Genomic DNA, 18,667 nt, shown 5'->3' with positions numbered 1-18,667 from the left:
CTCCGACCATGACATACATACTTCACAGGGCTCGGCTCAGGTACATTCGCGGCCCCGACACCGAGCGCACAAAATATGGGGATCAATTTCTGGGAAGGAGCGGAACTTACCGCATTTACGCCCTTCGGTACCCGGGCACAATCTCCGGAGGGTAGCGGGGCGTGGAGACTCCATAATTGATCAGATTAATTCTCAAAATGATGAAAAAAGGGAATGATTGTACTTACAATGTTCACTCAAACACAAACACAACCATACAACCAAGGGAAAGCAAACGACGAGAAGCGGGCAGAGAGCGTAGAACACACACGTCCACTCGCTGTGAGGCCGAAAGCAAAAGTGGTTTGTTTACCTCCCAGTCGCGCGTGCGCGCCTGTCGGACAAGCAGTTAACTACCGAACCCCTTGTTCGAAAGCTTACGACCTATCCAGCTGCCGCTAGTACCTTCCTATTGTAAAAGGACCGAAGGTTTGTATGCCGTGTCGGAACAAATGAACTCTTAATCTTGAAAACTAAGCGCGCTGAGATTTTTTTTAAAAAATATTTTTTCCGCTTCGGCCCTCACTCCGAGACCCCCTCGGCATAAGGGAGACGATTTTTAGTATACCCCTTAGGTGTTTATGGGTTAAAGTCATTCTTCAGGATTCTGCCACTCTTGGAGGTCAGCACCAATGACTGTTCCAATACCCTTATACTAAGTGACAAATATTTTACAATAAACAAGTATTCAATTCCTATCTTCACATTACTAAAGAAAGGAAAAAAAAAAAAAAACTTCATAAATAAAATTGACAAATGTTCTTACCATATAAATCCTTTATAAATAATAATGGGCTATTGATTACAGCATCTTCATCTTTATAAGCTATCTCATCGGTTGCTACCTTAACATTCAAGCCACTGAGTGTTTTCACAGAAAGCTTAGAGCCAGCCGTTAGAGATGATGCTTTGGAATGACCCAAAAGTGTCCAGTCTGAAAAACAAGGATGGAGAACTTGGTAATTACTCCTACAAAGTATAGAGAAAAGGAACTCAAAATAAATATAAAAAAAACATAAGTAATTGGGACAATATATGTAAATAATACAATAATAATAGGTTTTATGGAAAAAAAATGGCTATTTCAGTCACGTTCATTTTGTATAGAAGTTTCTCTATCATCCTTATTACTGACTTTTCTTCTGCACTCAAGTTGGTTATTAAAACGCCAAATGAGGGATTCATGTAAAAAAACGTGGTATTTGTCAAATTGGCTATATACAAAATGCAGTACAAATTGGATCTTAACCCTTAGAGGCTGGGGTAAAAAATCAATATGGAACACCCCATGCCGGCAAAACTTTGAGGTTGGCAAATTTACGAAAAAACACAAATGGAAAGAGGAAGATATGCAAATGCACATAGTCAAAGAAAAAAAAATTCTAAAAAACTATCCCTACCTTCCACGAGAAGTTGAAAATTACTATTTACAACCCCTTGGGGGCCTCTTTTAGAAGACAATCATAAATTTTTCCAACTTATGTTTTTCCTAAGGTCATTTTATCTTATTTTGTACAATTATAATTATAGCTCACACAATATTAAAACCGTTAAGAAATAAAATCAGTAACAAATTCCTAGCATATTTGTTGAAAAATATTTACGCAACTTTACTGAGAACAAAGATTCAATAACTTTTTTACTTGCACATGTTTTTTCTAATATTTCTTTGCACTAGTCTTTGCAAAATTACATTTACAACTGATATACTATCATAAAAGACAAGAACAAAAACCAACAGCAACCCCTTGGTATATTTATGTGTATTGGCATGACAACTATGCAAGCTCGCAAAGAGGATTTCATGTCACGAACAAGAGGGTGCTATTAAGAACCATGCCCTCGCCTGTCACAATTACGCTACATCCCATGACAGCATTATCCACACCACCGCCATCATCGGCAATGCCCCAGACCCAAGAAGACTACACTTGTTGGGAGTCATCCTCATCCCTGGCAAGAAACCCTCTTTGAATACTACTCAAGAGGCCTTCCTACTAACCACTACAATACGGAGATGCCTAAACCGAGACAACATGGTATTACTGAATAATACCACACCAGATACGACCACCAAACAAGACACCACAGATCAAGAAACACCAGACTACACCACGCATAACGTCACACAACAGCAGCTAGCCAATGACAATTTGGCAAGTAGTGACGTGATGCAACTGCCTCCTCCAACCAACCAGAATCCTGTACAGAGGTGTGCCCTTCCCTTACGATGGTCTGAGTGACTTCAGCAGTGTCCACATAGGACCCACTTCTGATCTTAAGGCATCCGCCTACAGAGGATCAGCAGCTGAGCCAGTTAGCCAATCAGTGCACGAGTAGCCAGATGCCACAGATTCCTTGCTTTACAATCTTCAATTGTTTTAACCAGTTTCAAGCTGGCGTAAGATTATCTTATTGCTAAAACCTCAGGTTTGTTAGCTATGAAAAATACAAATTTATTAAAAATTTGTCATTTTACCACAGGATCTCTCAATTAACTTTGTGTAGCAACCTCTTCCAACTTCACCCACTGTTGCTACTCTTATTTCTACTGCCATCACAACACTAGGTTTCACTTCATTATCCCATGATAGTGGCACTTAACCTATTCAATACCTGCCCTTCTAACATGAATGTTCCTCTTCCACCTTTCCCCATTTGTTATTGCACAATGAATCTCTTAAAACTTAATTTTCCCTCCATCATTGCCATCTCTCGTGACATTACTTACATTCAGTGAACATTGCAGAATTCACCAAAACCTTTCCTGCAACATCCAATAAGGCCTCTTTTTCCTTATTGAACTTAAACCTTTGCTTCCTGTGTAATTGTAACAAGCTTCCTTTGCTTATAATTTCTTCAGTCCTCCCCTCTCCATTCCACTCTTTCCTTCTTTAAAACATTTCTGCAACCTTTTCTTTAGATTCTGCAGTTAATATTGGAGCATCTGCATATAGATGCTCCCTTGGATTCCATTTTCTGCACTCTTTGTAAATTCCTCCATTTTCTGGATAAACAGTGAAGGACTTGGTACTGATCCATAATGAATAATAGTTAAGTCAAATTTCAATAAATCTACTGGCATCTTCACTAGTGATTTTGTGTTTTGTCTTTCTGGTACCTCTTTTAATATTGCCCATCTAATTGCTTTTCTGGGTGCTTTGTTAAGTGCCCCTGCCCGATCAATAAACAAAGTACTTATATGCTTTTTCTCTTTGTATAATACATACGTACATCACTTCTCTAGTAGAACTCTCCCTTGTCATAATGACTGCCTCTGTTATTGTTTTCTATGGCATAAAGCCATGCCTGATAACTAAAAATGTTTAATATTTCTCTAAAAAAAATTCCTCCACCACCTGTACTACCATAAATTCAATTAAATCAAGCGAATGTTGCATTGTAATAAATTACTTTGAAATCTTTAAACTGCAAAACCCAATAGGAATACAGATTTCAACGTATATCACACACACTTACTATTAATTGTCTGAGGTCGATCTAGGAACATCAAATCATCTGGAAATCTCCACTTATCAAGGAATTTAACTTCCAGATCACCATCAACTTTAAGTTTTTGAATTATCTGAAAAATATGAGATAGTAATCAGCAAGTTTCCCCTCAACATATAACATCAATTAAACCCTGGAAACAAATCAAGAACTTTGAACAAAACAAATAAAATAACCACATCTACATATATTACTTATGATACTCTTCATCTGTGGAAACCTTAATTACAACATACACATGTGCATCTAAAACAAGTTAGAATTTAAAAAACACTTGCAAACTTTAAAACCCCTTACGACCAAGGAGAGGATGGTAAATAAATGGAAACAATGTTTACTAGCTGAAGTGGTCAATTCAAAAGTTTCTTTTCATTCATTATGAAAAAGACACTGAGAAAGAGCTCATACGGCACCTCCACAGCATTTCTGACTCCAACCCCTGATCTGAACCTATCCTAGAGGTCTGGATTTAATAAAATTTGCAATTTAAAAATAACCACATTAAAACACCTTAACAAAACTGTCATGAAAATAAAATTTATCATTGTCTGTCTCCCTTTCTATCACATTCAAAACTGTCTCAACATAAAAATTGTCATGCTATAATTTTATTGTAATGGCAGTTTTGTTAAAAGCTTTTAATACCATTATTTTTTACCTATCAATATACTGTATATATAACTATCTACAATATGAAGCTGGCAGGAAAGACTAGATGTAGTACTTTTGTAGTTTTTCCCCTGGCAAAGTCATCACTCACTTTGTGAAGGATACTGTACCCAATTATGCTGTGCTTTTTGTAAGGAATGCTATCATAGCAATGTTAAAGTTATTCTTATAATGTCAAACATTTTCACAGTTTATCATAAAAAAAAATCTGCACTGGGATCATTCACACAAGCATGCACACATGCACAAACACAAAGCATACATAAACACAAAGCATACATACTTTAATAAAAGTGTGAATTTTCTGGATGTTTGATACCTTCACTGATTTTTCATACTTTTAATTTTATTCTTTAAAATATTCAGCACATATTACACTCATTTACAGTTCAGCTCCCTTTAATGTCTCTCTAGGTAACATCTGCTTACATTTAAGTCATATCTCTTAATTTTCAATATAAAAAAAAAAAAGGTCTAAGTCCTTTAACCCTTTAACTCCGATTGAACGTATTAAACGTCAACGAAAATTGTCTGTCGGGTACCGATTGGACGTATGGTACGTCGACGAAAAAGTTTTTTTAAAAATTTGCGGAAAAATAGTTATAGGCCTACTAGGCGAAAATTTTTATATCACGCGCCATGGGGGATGCTGGGAGCTCACGGATCAAGACGTTGCTTTGTTTACAATCGTTACCCAGGCGCGCAAGCACGAATTTCTTTCTTCTCGCACTAAAAAGCATCAGCGACACATCTCAAATTATTTCGTCACTCTGACATAATTTTTGCACCATATTACTATATTAGCCGTTACATGGAGTATTATATATGAAAATGTGCGCAATTTCATGTAGAATACAACAATAAAATACTCATGGTTGTAGCTTTTATTAGTTTTGAAATATTTTCATATAAACAACAATAAGTGCCAAAATTTCAACCTTCGGTCAACTTTGACTCGACTGAAATGGTAAAAAAATGCATTTGTAAGCTAAAACTATTACCTTCTAGTAATATTCAATCATTTACCATTATTTTGTAACAAATTGGAAGTCTCTAGCACAATATTTCGATTTATGGTGAATTTATGAGATAAACTTTTTCCTTACTTTCGCGCGGTAACTCTTCCGAAAAAATCATAAATTTTTTCGTCCGATTGTCATAATGTTTGCACCATTTTAAATTAGCCGTTACATAAAGTTTATATATGAAAATGTGCTCAATTTCATGTAGAATACAACTAAAAACAATCCATGGTTGTAGCTTTTATCAGTTTTGAAATATTTTCATATAAATAACGATAAATAGAAAAAATTTGTCCTTCGGTCAACTTTAACTCGACCAAAATGGTTGAAAACTGCAATTGTAAGCTACAACACTTACAGTCTAGTAATATTCAATCAATTACCTTCATTTTGCAAGAAACGGGAAGTCTCTAGCACAATATTTCAATTTATGGTGAATTTTTGAAAACCGCTTTTTTACGTCCGCGCGTTACGAATTCATGCATCATTTTGTGATAATATTTTCTGTGTTACCTTGATCGGTTTACAATGTGTTATATACCAAAATGATCGCAATTTAAGTGTATAATAAAAAAATTAACTCGTTAGCTTTAACCGTTTTGCTCACAGAGCGATTTGTATACAATTATATATGACATTTTTTTTCGCGCTGTCATATATCCCAATACGTCTTTATATATGATAATATTTTTTTTTTTCATTTCTGATGGCTGCATACTAAACTTCAGGCAATGACAAAAAAAAGATCCAAAAATGAACTCTTAATCTTGAAAACTAAGCGTGCTGTGATTTTTTGAAAAAAAAATTTTTTCCGCTTCGGCGCTCACTCTCGGACGCCGCTGGCATATGGGAGACGATTTTTAAAATACCGCTTCGGCGTTTAAGGGTTAAAGGGCAGCTAGGTTGCATACAGCATTGCTAACACACTGTAAAGCTCTGCCCAATGTATGTTGTTGAAGTACTATACATACTGTACTTGCTAATTTCCACATTTTACTTAATACTGTACTATACTGCACTTCCTGTGCCAGGATATAATGTACAGACTAAAACTTTGATCAAAACTCAGAAAATTAATATTCCACTGAAAGATTAAATTTCCGATACAATTATGTATATTTTACGATAAAATATATATGACTTAGATACTTTTTATTTATTTTTTGTAATTCTAAAATTTGAAAACCTACAAAGCCAATTTTTTCTTTCTGTCTGGCCAATTCCCACACTGTTCATGAGAACTAGGTAAAATGAAGGTTTGTGAAGTTTAGGAGGTTGTTCATTAGGATACCTGGTAATTTGATCAAATTTATGGAAAACTATGATAAAATTTATTATACAAATTTGATGCTTTTGTACATGACTGTATAGCAGTATATATAAATACTATACAGTATTTCAATAAATAATAAAATGAATGATTTGTATCATTAGTCAGGTCACATAATTCTAAAAACCAAAGGATTATTTTTCTGAGCTAAGAAAAGTATGCGAGGGCAATAAAGGGTTGATTACTCAGCAATTCAAAAGGCTGCAATATAATAACCTCAGCACTAATTTTAAGTAGTACTTGTACACTCCATAATAATGGATTAAAAAGGTACTTGATCATCTGGTTCTGGAATAGTACTGCCATTGTATGTACCTTTAAGCCTTTTTCAAAATTTCCTCCATTTTCATTTTAAGTGTTCTTACCTTTGCCATGATAATTGGGTCAAAGTTTTACAAAACTAATTTTTCCATTTACTACCAATATACTATTCCATTTCATTGAGGTCTGTCACCCTCTCTGGTGAAGGCATTGTTACTTTCATTGGCCCTTTGTCCTATAATCATTTAAAGAAAAGGAAATCCTTCACCTACAGATTCACGATTAATATGCTCTTCCATTATTCATTAAATCTTCAAAATGCCTAATGACCAGGAACTGGAACAGTACCGGAATTTTATTAATGATTATACCTGCAAGTCAGTCAAATTTGAAAAGTGTGTACTGAAAATCAAGTGACACTTTCTATTAAGTCTCGAGAGCATAGCCATTTTACAGCAGGAACAGTTTCTTGTAACTACTTTTGCATGAAGAGTGGTTATATCTGAAGGGTACCCACCACACCATCTCTTTTGGAAAGGAATATAAAAATTTAGGCCACAGGCAAAGGCAAATTGAGATGGAAAATATTTTGAAGGTGACAGAAAGAAAACTTCACAGTTACACTATGAAACAATTGTTAGAGAGGGTGGAAAGTAAGATGGAAAAAAAGATAATATGAATGGAGGTACACACAAAGGAATGAAGGAGGTTGCAGCTAAGAGACACTGGGAAGCTTCATAGAACCTTACATAATGTCTACAGTACACTGTAATACGTGAACTGATGGCACTTTTCCCCCTACAAGGATCCCATCCCTTCTACCCCTGCTCCATCATCATAATCCCATTAACGTAAAAGTATGACATCTTCCTCTGAAATCCCTTTTGCATACTACAATTGCTAAAAACTGAATCTCCCTTCTATCTACTGCAGTAGCCTGATAGCTTGAGGCTTCTAACAAGAACTAGTAATAGACTGGTTTTGTTTCAAGATCATACGCGGGACAAAACATAGGCTATACATGCTGGAAGCTACAATTTTTAATAACGCTCTCTTTATATTATGGCACTTCAATTTGCAAACTGCATTTGATCATCAGAGTATCAAAATCCTAATGCTTACCCTTGAAAAATGCTATTGTTATGATACAATAAAGTTTTGTACATACTTACCCGGCAGATATATACTTAGCTATAGTCTCCGACATCCCCGACAGAATTTCAAATTTCGCGGCACACGCTACAGGTAGGTCAGGTGATCTACCCTCCCGCCGCTGGGTGGCGGGACTAGGAACCATTCCCATTTTCTAATCAGATTTTCTCTTCCACCTGTCTCCTGAGGGGAGGCTGGGCGGGCCATTAATCGTATATATCTGCCAGGTAAGTATGTACAAAACTTTATTGTATCATAACAATATCATTTTTGTACATGCAACTTCCCCGGCAGATATATACTTAGCTGATTGGCATCCTTGGTGGAGGGTAAGAGACAGCTAAATAAAAATATAAAAACAGGAAACAACATATGTTGTAGGTTATAAAAAACCTTGGTTCTTACCTGATTGGGCAGAAGACGTCATGGATACTGTCTGAGTCTGCTTTGCCTCAAGAGCTTCAGCGAGGTAGTGACCTATGACTGAGAGCTCTTCTGGATCTTGTCAATGGGGGCTTACCCACTTACATGACATAACCTTTTTCGGATCTTGTCAATTGGGGCTAACCTACTTACATGACAGAACCTTTTTGGATCTTGTCAATGGGGGTTTACCCACTTACATGACAGAACCTTTTTGGATCTTGTCAATGGGGGCTTACCCACTTACATGACAGAACCTTTTTGGATCTTGTCAATGGGGGCTAACCCACTTACATGACAGAACCTATACTTCTGGCAATTTCAAGGAGCACAAAACAAATCCCGACCACCTGACCAATTCTAACCCGTGTTAGAACTAACAATTGAAAGGGGGTACAACCTAACCCTTCTTCCAAACAACCATAAAAACACAATACAAACTTAAAATTAAGAATAGCTAAATTAAAAAGGATTAGTTTCAGCTCCATGTCCCAGCACTGAATCCGCAGATACGTAAGGCCTCAAAGAGAAGCACTTATTGTACGTCAATTTCACGTCCCTCAAATAGTGAGAAGCAAACACTAAATTGCATCTCCAGAACGTAGACGCAACTATATCATGTAGAGACATTCTTCTGAAAGGCCAGAGATGTAGCAATGGCCCTCACTTCATGAGCTTTCACTCTAAGGAGCCTAAACTGCTCTTCTTCACACGCCAGATGTGCCTCCTTTATGACACTTCTCATAAAGAACGCCAGTGCGTTCTTTGAAATAGGACTTCTGGGATCTCTGACTGAACACCAGAGACTCTCTAGGCTGCCCTTCAGCTTCTTCTTCCTTTCTAAATAGAATTTCAAGAGCCTGACAGGGCATAGGGATCTCTCTAACTTTTCCCATTAAAGATGAGAGCCCCTTTACCTCAAAACTTCTGGGTCAGGGTTTAGAGGGATTCTCATTCTTGGCTAAGAATAAGGGTTTAAAGGAGCAGATCGCTGACCCCCCTTTGAACCCCACTCTGCCATCCAAAGCCTGCAACTCACTAACTCTTTTCGCAGTAGCAAGAGCCATAAGGAACAGAGACTTTAGTAAGGTCTCTGAAAGAAGCCGCTTGAGGAGGTTCGAATTTATTGGACATCAGATACTTCAGGACCACATCCAAGTTCCACCTGGGAGGCCTAGAGGTCTTCTTCTTCGTGGTTTCAAAAGATCTGATAAGATCATGAAGGTCTTTATCCTCCGAGATATTCAGGTCCCTGTTCCTGAAAACCGCGGCCAGCATGCTCCTATATCCCTTGATTGTCGGCACAGCTAGGTTACAATCTTCCCTTAAAAAGAGAAGGAAGTCGGCAATATCAGTCACAGAGGTATTGGATGAGGATACCTTCTGCGTCTTGCCTCATCTTCTAAACACCTCCCACTTCGACTGGTAGACTCGCAAGGTAGACGTCCTACGGGCTTTGGCGATAGCCCTAGAAGCCTTGAGCGAAAAGCCTCTCGCTCTGACAAGTCTTTCAATAGTCTGAAGGCAGTCGGGTTGAGAGCGGGGAGGTTTTTGTGAAATCTTTCTAAGTGGGGTTGTTTGAGCAAATCTCTCCTGAGTGGAAGGGATCTGGGAAAATCTATCATCCATTCCAGTACCCCTGTGAACCATTCTACCCACAGGTAGAGGGGGAGAAAAAGATGGGAAGAGGAGCCAGCCACACTCTCATTCACTCATCCATTCTTACAGTCACACCAGGACTCGATGCTGTTCAGCCTGCGAGGGCCTGGGTTAGCTACACAACATGTTGAGCAGCCACCACGGGTCCCAAGGAAAAAGAATCCAAGGAACTGTGGGCAATATCTCGAAGGTAGAAGGAGGTGAATGTGGTCTGGTTGGACCAGACCCCTACCTTCAGTACCTGCGCCATGGAGAAGTTCTTGCGGACAAAGCAGCATCTCCTTCGCATCGAAGGCGGTGAAGTCCATTAGGGAGGGGATTGTGAAGGACTCAAACCGATCGTCAGGGACCGAAGGGTTCTGAGTCTTCGCTACGAAGTTCGGTACGAAATCGAGCGTCACGGATCCCCATCCCCTGGATGCTTGACTTCGCAGGAAAAGTCATGCAGTTCCCTCAGAGGAAAAGAAGGGAATAGTCGCATGACCTATCCCTCTTCTCGACTTCGGTGATCTCCAGTACCCATACTGGTCTATCCGTCTGCAGCGAAGTGTCTCGCACTCTCCTATCCACATGCAGCGAAGTTTTCTTCTCGGTAGCGGATAGGACATCGACACTCCATGGTGGGTGTTGATGGTATGGGTACTGGGACAAGCTATTAGGACAAAGTAATGATTGATCTGGAACAACCGAACTAAGTCCACAGCGTAGTTCACTCGGGCGCTCTGACAGCTGCCAACTGACTGCGTTCGGTAGTGAGGCAAGTTGTCCAAGCATCCGAGCAAGTCACGTGACCTTCGCCTTTGAAGGGTTATGCCGAGAGACCATACAAATCGTATATGTTTGTCACCGATGCCGGACGGCGAGGTGATGATTCTCTTAAGGCATGTGCCCAACAGGCGAAAGTCAATTGCCTTCTAGAGACCGAGGTCCCTGAGGCAAGACATTCTCATAGTAGTTGAATCTCAGCTAAGGAGAAACAACACTATGTCCCGTTGAAGACGAAGGTGGACAGTGAATGCAACCTACATCTTCACAGCCAAATCGAGAGACGGATTCTCAAGATTCTGAACCTGTGCTTACAAATGACTGAAAACGCTAACCGCTATTTCATTGCTGTCCGGAGAGAAGTCGTAGTTGCTATGAAAGCGGGGCGTTTTTCAGTAATGAAAACACAGGGAAGTACTGCCTGAAGAACTGCTTCTCATGGGCTGAACATTTGGAAGCAGAGCTGTCAGGCTGGGGAGTAGGCGATGTCTTTCGATACATCTGTTAATTCGGGGTGAACAATGAACAATTGCACACCTACGAATACAAGATATTTTTGAAGACAAACTCAGATGTCTGAAGAAATCATTCCGCATTATCGCAGTGCGATGCAGCGGGAGACTAGTACAGACTTCTGTTACCGTGCGGTAAACAAAGATGAAAGAGTCCAAGAGATATCTCTGTTGAAAATTCTCGCAATGTCGAAGGCGATGAAATCAAGTGTCACAGCAGTAGATAGTCATTCATGTATGCGAGAATCCCCGTTAATCAGACCTAAGTCTGTGATTGTTGGGCAGAGATACGGTTCGGTAGTCAATCATTGCAGGGGAGAGACATAACCGACCATGCATCTCCGAGAGCCAGCTGGTACCGAGCTGCTATCGAGCAGTGACAGCCGTCCCATACACAGTTAGCTCTCGCTCACTAGTCATCCTGAGTTGCCAGGTAATCCATTCCACGAAGAAATGCGTTCGGCTAGAACCATCGAGCATAAAATGACAATTTGTCCAAAATTGCATTTTTCCTAACTATACAAACCTGAGGTCCTTTTACAATAGGAAGGTACTAGCGGCAGCTGGATAGGTCGTAAGCTTTCGAACAAGGGGTTCGGTAGTTAACTGCTTGTCCGACAGGCGCGCGCGCGCGACTGGGAGGTAAACAAATCACTTTTGCTTTTGGCCCAAGCAAAAACTGCAGAGTGAGGGGTGGCATGAGGTGGGACTATGTGTAAAAGGACCTCAGGTTTGTATAGTTAGGAAAAATGCAATTTTGGACAAATTGTCATTTGTTCCGACACGGCATACAAACCTTCGGTCCTTTTACAATAGGAAGACTCACTTCTTGGTGGGAGGAATCTGAGTCTTTTGTGAACAGACTGGTGTTCGCCCAACCTTGGAATGCCTCCCTGGTCGTAAGAGCGAGGGAGGGATCCAAGCCTCTGTCCGATTGATCGGGGTGTGCACCGCAGGATCAATGGTCAGACCTCTGGACCAAGAACTAAGAGAGAGGCAAGCGTATCTCTTCGTACCAGCAAACAAGAACAAGTTCCTATTTGCAAGAGGCAACATAAAGTTATGGTTTGTCTCTTGTTGGCATCCACTTCCCCCCCCTTGTAGGAGGAAGTGGTGGATATTCGCTCCCATCCCTAGTGAAAGGATAGGATGGGGCTCTGTCGAGTAGCTCACCGGCATCTCGTCCTTATCCAGCAAGGTGATGACCGTATCCCTCTACCCACAGGTAGAGGGGGAGAAAAAGATAGGAAGAGAAGCCAGTCACTCTCTCATTCACTTATCTATTCTTACAGTCACACCAGGACTCGATGCTGTTCAGCCTGCTAGGGTCTGGGTTAGCTACACAACGTGTTGAGCAGCCACCACGGGTCCTAAGGAAAACGATCCAAGGACCTGTGGGCAATATCCAAAAGGTAGAAGGAGGTGCCAGTGGTCTGGTTGTACCAGACCCCCTGCCTTCAGTACCTGCGCCACGGAGAAGTTCTTGTATAACTCGAGGGAGTGTACTTCTAGGTCATCTTGGTGCTGACGAAGAGTCTTCAACACTCAGCCTGGGATGTCGAGTTTCTTCAGAAAGCGCGGTCGCGCTTTCACAGGACAAAGCAGCATCTCCTTCGCATCGAAGGCGGTGAAGTCCATTAGGGAGGGGATTGTGAAGGACTCTAACCGATCGTCAGGAACCGAAGGGTTCAGAGTCTTCGCTACGAATTCGGTACGAAATCGAGCGTCACGAATCCCCATCCCCTGGATGCTTGACTTCGCAGGAAAAGTCATGCAATTACCTCAGAGGAAAAGAAGGGAATGGTCGTATGACCTATCCCTCTTCTCGACTTCGGTGATGTCCTGTACCCATACTGGTCTATCCGTCTGCAGCGAAGTTGTTCTTCTCGGTAGTGGATAGGACACCGACACTCAATGGTGGGTGTCGATGGTATGGGTACTGTGACAAGCCGTTAGGACGAAGAAAAGACTGTTATGGAACAACCGAACTAAGTCCCAGCGAAGTTCGGAACACACTTGGGCGCTCTGACAGCTGCCGACTGACTGCGTTTCGGTAGGAGGCAAGTTGTCCAAGCACCCGAGCAAGTCACGTGACCTTCGCCTTAAAAGGGTTATGCCAAGAGACTAAACAAATAATTTGTTCGTCACCGATGCCAGAAGGCAAGGTGATGACTCTCTTAAGGCATGTGCCCAACAGGCGAAAGTCAATTGCCTTCTAGAGACCGAGGTCCCTGATGGCAAGATATCTCATAGTATAGTTGATTCTCGGCTAAGGAGAAACAACACTATGTGTCGTTGAAGACGAAGGTGTACAGAAAATGCAACCTACGTCTTCACAGCTGAACCGAGAGAAGGATTCTCAAGATTCTGAACCTGTGCTACAAAGACTGAGAACGCTAACCGCTATTCATTGCTGTCCGGTGAGGATCGTAGTTGCAATAAAAGCGGAGCGCTTTTCAGTAATGAAGACAGGGAAATACTGCCTGAAGAACTGCTTCTCATGGGCTGAACATTTGGAAGTAGACCTGTCAGGTCGGAGAGTAGGCGATGTCTTCTGACATATCTGTTAATTCGGGGCGAGCAATGAATAATTGCACACCTACGAATACGAGATATTTTGAAGACAAACTCAGATGTCTGCAAAAATCATTCGCATTATCGCGGTGCGATGCAGCGGCGTGACTAGTACAGACTTCTGTTACCGTGCGGTGAACAGAAAGATGAAAGAGTCCAAGAGATATCTCTGTTGAAAATTCTCGCAATGTCGAAGGCGATGAAATCGAGCGTCACAGCAGTAGATGGTCCTTCATTATTGCGAGAATCCCCGTTAATCAGAGGACCTAAGTCCATGATTGTTGGGCAGAGATACGGTTCGGTAGTCAATCAAACCAGGGGAGAGAGAGACGTAACCGACCGTGCATCTCCGAGACCTAGCTGATACTGAGCCGCTATCAGGCAGTTCAATACGCAGTAGCTCTCGGTGACTCGTCATCCTGAGTTGCCAGGTAATCCATTATTCCACGAAGGAATGCGTTCGGCTAGAACCATCGAGCATAAAGAATACGCTCGAGCAATTATATTTAACCGAAACTGATTTCGGTAAATACAAAAGCTGATTTGGTGTTGTCATGACAATACCAAGTATCTAAAATCGAAACTGATAACTGCTGGGAGGTTGCAGGCAACCCCGAGTTGCAGTTCAATTAAGATACAATTCGTCTCGGTCACAAACCGTAGAGTTAACTACGGTATGTGCCTACCCACCCCCCGGACAATTCAACTGTTAAAAGAATCATGTCGCGAGGGTAATATACTAGTATATTTGTAGGTTCTGTACCACGACCTCCATCCTAAATTCTTTTCCTCTCGAGGAATGAGAATAAGGATTGGAGATCGACCGCCTTCGTTCTCTAGTCAAGAGAGTGAAGGAGAAGTCTTCCCAAAGGAAAGCTTCAATGGTGAACAGAATACCGAAGACGATAGTTCAAGCCAAACTGGAAGTTTCCGTCCGTTCTTCTCTATTCCAGGTTAATCGCCTACTGTGAGATACTCTTCTTTCAGCAGCAGTCTTCTTCCAAATGCTAGAAATTACAGGAATTCGAGCATAAGCGAGGTTCCCGATTATCGTGTAACAATTATCGGGGATTCTCGCTCACTTTGGACCGTGGTCTCGCCTAAGTGTTTTGGAGATCGTAAAAAACTCGAACACTCTGAGTGCGCTAGAAATTCCGTAGAATTCTAAGCACTCTGCGAAACCCCCCACCGAATTCGTCAAACGATATCGGCTGGTGATCCTCCCAATTCCCGTAGAAATCGAGAAAGGGGCAGGATCCCTCCTCAACGACCGGGGCTTACGTCAGGTAGGACCCGAAGGTCCCCCCGGTAGCGCAGCCCCTAACGTGGGATCTTACAGAGAAATCTCTGTAGGATCCCTCCCCTTTCCCTCGTAGCCGTAAGGAGAGAGGGAATGGGGGAGGAATTGGATACTGGCTCGCCTTCCAGCGGAACTAGCAGTTGGAGAAGAAAAGGAGCAGCCATCGCCTTACGGCGATGGCCTCTCAGAGCCTGGGAAAACGTATCGTCAGGAGAAACGTTTTCCCGAGGAGGGTTACGAACTCATACTGTAGGTAAGGGTCTGCCGCCACTGTGAACGTCGTCTGGGTGGGGCTGATCGACACCTGACAGGAGAGAGCCGATACCGTCCTCCGACTCATTCCAGTCCTCGTCGAGGTCGAAACCTCAGGAGGACCAAAGGGTATTCAAATACGGTGTCCGAAGACACGTAGAAAACGCCTCTGTCGCAGTAGAGGAGTGGGAAGTAGCTTGTTCGACCGCCCAGAACTGAGAGAGCCTTCTTGTCCGGAGACGAGAGACTACCTGGTTCAACACAGTCGGCAAGCTCCGATCGCGGCAGACCCACCGTCGATTTGGGTTCCCTCTCGGGCCCCAAAACGACTCGAGCCGAGACGTGGCTCTGCTGGTGGGAGCGGCGATCCTTCCCCGAGGTCGTTGTGCTGACGAATCAGCGCCATAACCTCGGCAAAGTTCCTCTGGATCTCGGAAGTCACAGCATCTTGCAGAGTGGGACCGTTAAGCCCTTCGAACAAGAGCATATTCCGAGAACCTTCCTCCTAAGAAGGGGGAACAGCGACAGCCCTCTCGGTCTTCTCCATCCACTTGCGCATACGTCCTGGCCGGTCCAAGAACCGTGTCCTGGCACGTAGGGCGTCGTGGTGGGATCATGAGGGGCGCACCCCTCACGATCACTCCTCAATACCTCGCTCCTCCCGGTGTAACCCGAGGAGGTTGAAGGTACGGGAGAGGCAGACCTGACGCTCCCTCCTCGCTTGCTGGCAGAACCAGCAGGCTTGGAGGGCTGCAGGCGATCGTCAACCCGCGGTGGCGATCGAGCTGCAGGCCTGGTCGAACCGTCTCGCTGTGGAGAACGGCTGGACTGAGCACAGCGGCCCCGATCTCGAGTGTCAGAAGAGCTGGTGCTGGTTGCCGTACCCGATCGCTCTCTGTGAGAGCGACGGTCAGGCGACCTGCAGGCTCCACTGTCACAGTGAGACCGGTGCTTGTCCTCACGGCACGTCACGTCGCTGGTTCCAGCCGTGGCTGGCACCGGCGAACGGGAGGACCTCTTCCCAGCCTCAGCCCGTGGCCGTCGTGGACCGTCACGTCCCCCGGGTAGCCAGCTGGTCGCCGCGAGAGCGAGAGCTGGTCTGGTGAGAGTCGCGTGAGCGGCTGTCACCAGTCTTCCGCCCCGTGCCGTGAACCTGACGCTGAGCGGACTCAAGAGGTCTGGTTCCTGGCTGCACGGTCGCTGGTAGGCGACCGTACACTCGGTACCTCCCGCGAACGAGAGGCCGAGACGGACCCTGATGCAGTGGCAGAACCACTGACACCAGGCGAGGAAGTACCGGTGTTAGCCGGTACCCCTCTGGTCCCCGTAGTCTTCTTCCTTGCGGAAGAAGAGACGGGCCCGCTCCCGAGCAGGAGGACCAGCGGAAGGAACCCTCCCGTCCCACCGAGGTGAGACGGGTCCCGAGAAGCTCCCGAGGGAGACTTCTTAGGAGGGAGGAGGCAACCTTCTTCTTCCTCGGCTGTGAAGCCTTAGAAGTCGAAGGGGAAGAGGCGGCAGCCGACGACGATGAAGAAGATGAAGACGACGACGACGACACCTTCCTCCTCTCCTTCTTCGTCAGCTTCCTCAGGAGACGTAAGATCTGCTATCCAGGGCGGAGCCGGGGTTGCTGTAGCCGAAGCCACAGGGCCCGGACGCACCTGTACAGACAGACCAAAGTCTGGGGTAGTACCACCACTAACAGGGACGACGTCAGCAGGTATGGGCATCTCAGGAACAGCAGGCACAGCCAGCACAGCATCAGTAGGGACAGCCAGCGCAGCAACGGCAGGGACAGCCAGCGCAGCAACTGCAGGGACAGCCAGCGCAGCAACTGCATGGACAGTCAGCCCAGAATCGGCAGGTACGGCAGGCAGCACCGGAAACACAGGAAGTGGAGCAGCAGCCAGCAACATCCTGGTACCGGCGGCAGGTCCAGGGCGAGCTCTAGGGCAGCGGAAGTGTGGTCGCGGCAGCGCGGCAACCACGAGCGGCGGCGGCAGCCCCCCTCTCGGTACGGCGAACGGCACTTCACAGCGGCTGTAGGCAAGACTGTTACCACGTGAGGCGAGTACACCAGGTGAGGAGGGACGTCGTCACCTGGAGCGTGGTCACCACTCCATGGGTGACCGCAGTAGGCCCAGACATAGAACCGCAGCCCCTGGACACTAGCACGCCCTGCAAATGGAAGGACGCCCATACCTCACCAAGGTCCACCCTCGTGGCAGTAGCACCTGCGGAAATAACAGTAGTAGCGATTAGTGGGGGGAAGTCCCTCGCGCGGGGGGGTGAGCCCTCTCCGAACGAGTGGAAGACCCCGAATACAATTGTACATCGGGCACCGAGCGCCCTCCCCCGCGCTCGACGGGTCGGGCGAGGAGAAGAACGCAGATAACCTCCCCCCCCCAAGGGGAAGGGTGTAGGGCATCTGTGGGAGCTGAGCGGGGGGGGGGGGTCTCGTTCCCCACCCCCGCACAGCACCCATGTACCCAACAATAATAATAAGAGCCCGAGAGCAATCGTGCCCTCAACCCGAATGCAAGGGCATAAGGATCAATTCCCTGACTGAGCGGAACTTGAACCAAATAATATTGATGCAATCAATAATAAAAGGAATAAAATGAAAAAGAATCTTGCATTACGATTCACTTCACAATGAACAAGGGCTCGGATCGAGCGCATTTGCGCCCTCGGTACCGAGCGCAAGGGTAAAAGGATCCATTCCCGATTATGAATGGAAACCTTGATCCATAATGAATTGATGCAATCAAAATATATATGAAAATGAAAAAGAATACTGCGCTTGCGAATTTCACTTCATACAAATAAAAGGGAAGGATCAATTCCCGGGAAATAGCGGAAACATTGATCCAAGTAAACAATGCAATCTCAATAAAATATGAAAATGAAAAAGAACTGCACTTGCGATTTCACTTCATTCAAATAAAAAGGGGAAAGGATCAATTTCCGGGTAAGCTCGGAAACTGATCCAAAATGAGTATTGCTACAATCAAAATAATATATATGAAAATGAAAAAGAATACTGTACTTGCGATTCCACTTCCATACAAAATAAGTTTTCGTGCCGAGCGCATTCGCTCGGCAACGAGCATACAGGTCAAAAAAAATATAAATGAAAAGAGCACTTACTTACGATTTTCATCTACACATTTCCAACCAAAATATACGCTCGGAG

At 43.9% G+C, this 18,667-nt stretch overlaps 1 protein-coding gene across 1 annotated transcript in view; it reads right to left on the bottom strand.

The window, feature by feature from the left end:
* Positions 1-18,667, bottom strand: part of LOC135213793 (uncharacterized) — a 293,734-nt gene that overhangs the window by 133,729 nt on the left and 141,338 nt on the right. The window contains exons 22-23 of the mRNA XM_064247921.1: positions 3,520-3,625; positions 806-973 (exon numbers count right to left, since the gene is read on the bottom strand). Coding sequence (XP_064103991.1) covers positions 806-973; positions 3,520-3,625 — 274 coding nt within the window. The remainder of the gene's footprint in view (positions 1-805; positions 974-3,519; positions 3,626-18,667) is intronic.

The sequence above is a fragment of the Macrobrachium nipponense genome, chromosome 43 (genome assembly GCF_015104395.2).
Source record: "Macrobrachium nipponense isolate FS-2020 chromosome 43, ASM1510439v2, whole genome shotgun sequence".
Taxonomy (NCBI): domain Eukaryota; kingdom Metazoa; phylum Arthropoda; class Malacostraca; order Decapoda; family Palaemonidae; genus Macrobrachium; species Macrobrachium nipponense.
Note: the sequence above shows the minus strand (reverse complement) of the source record. Positions and strands in the feature narration are given on the sequence as shown.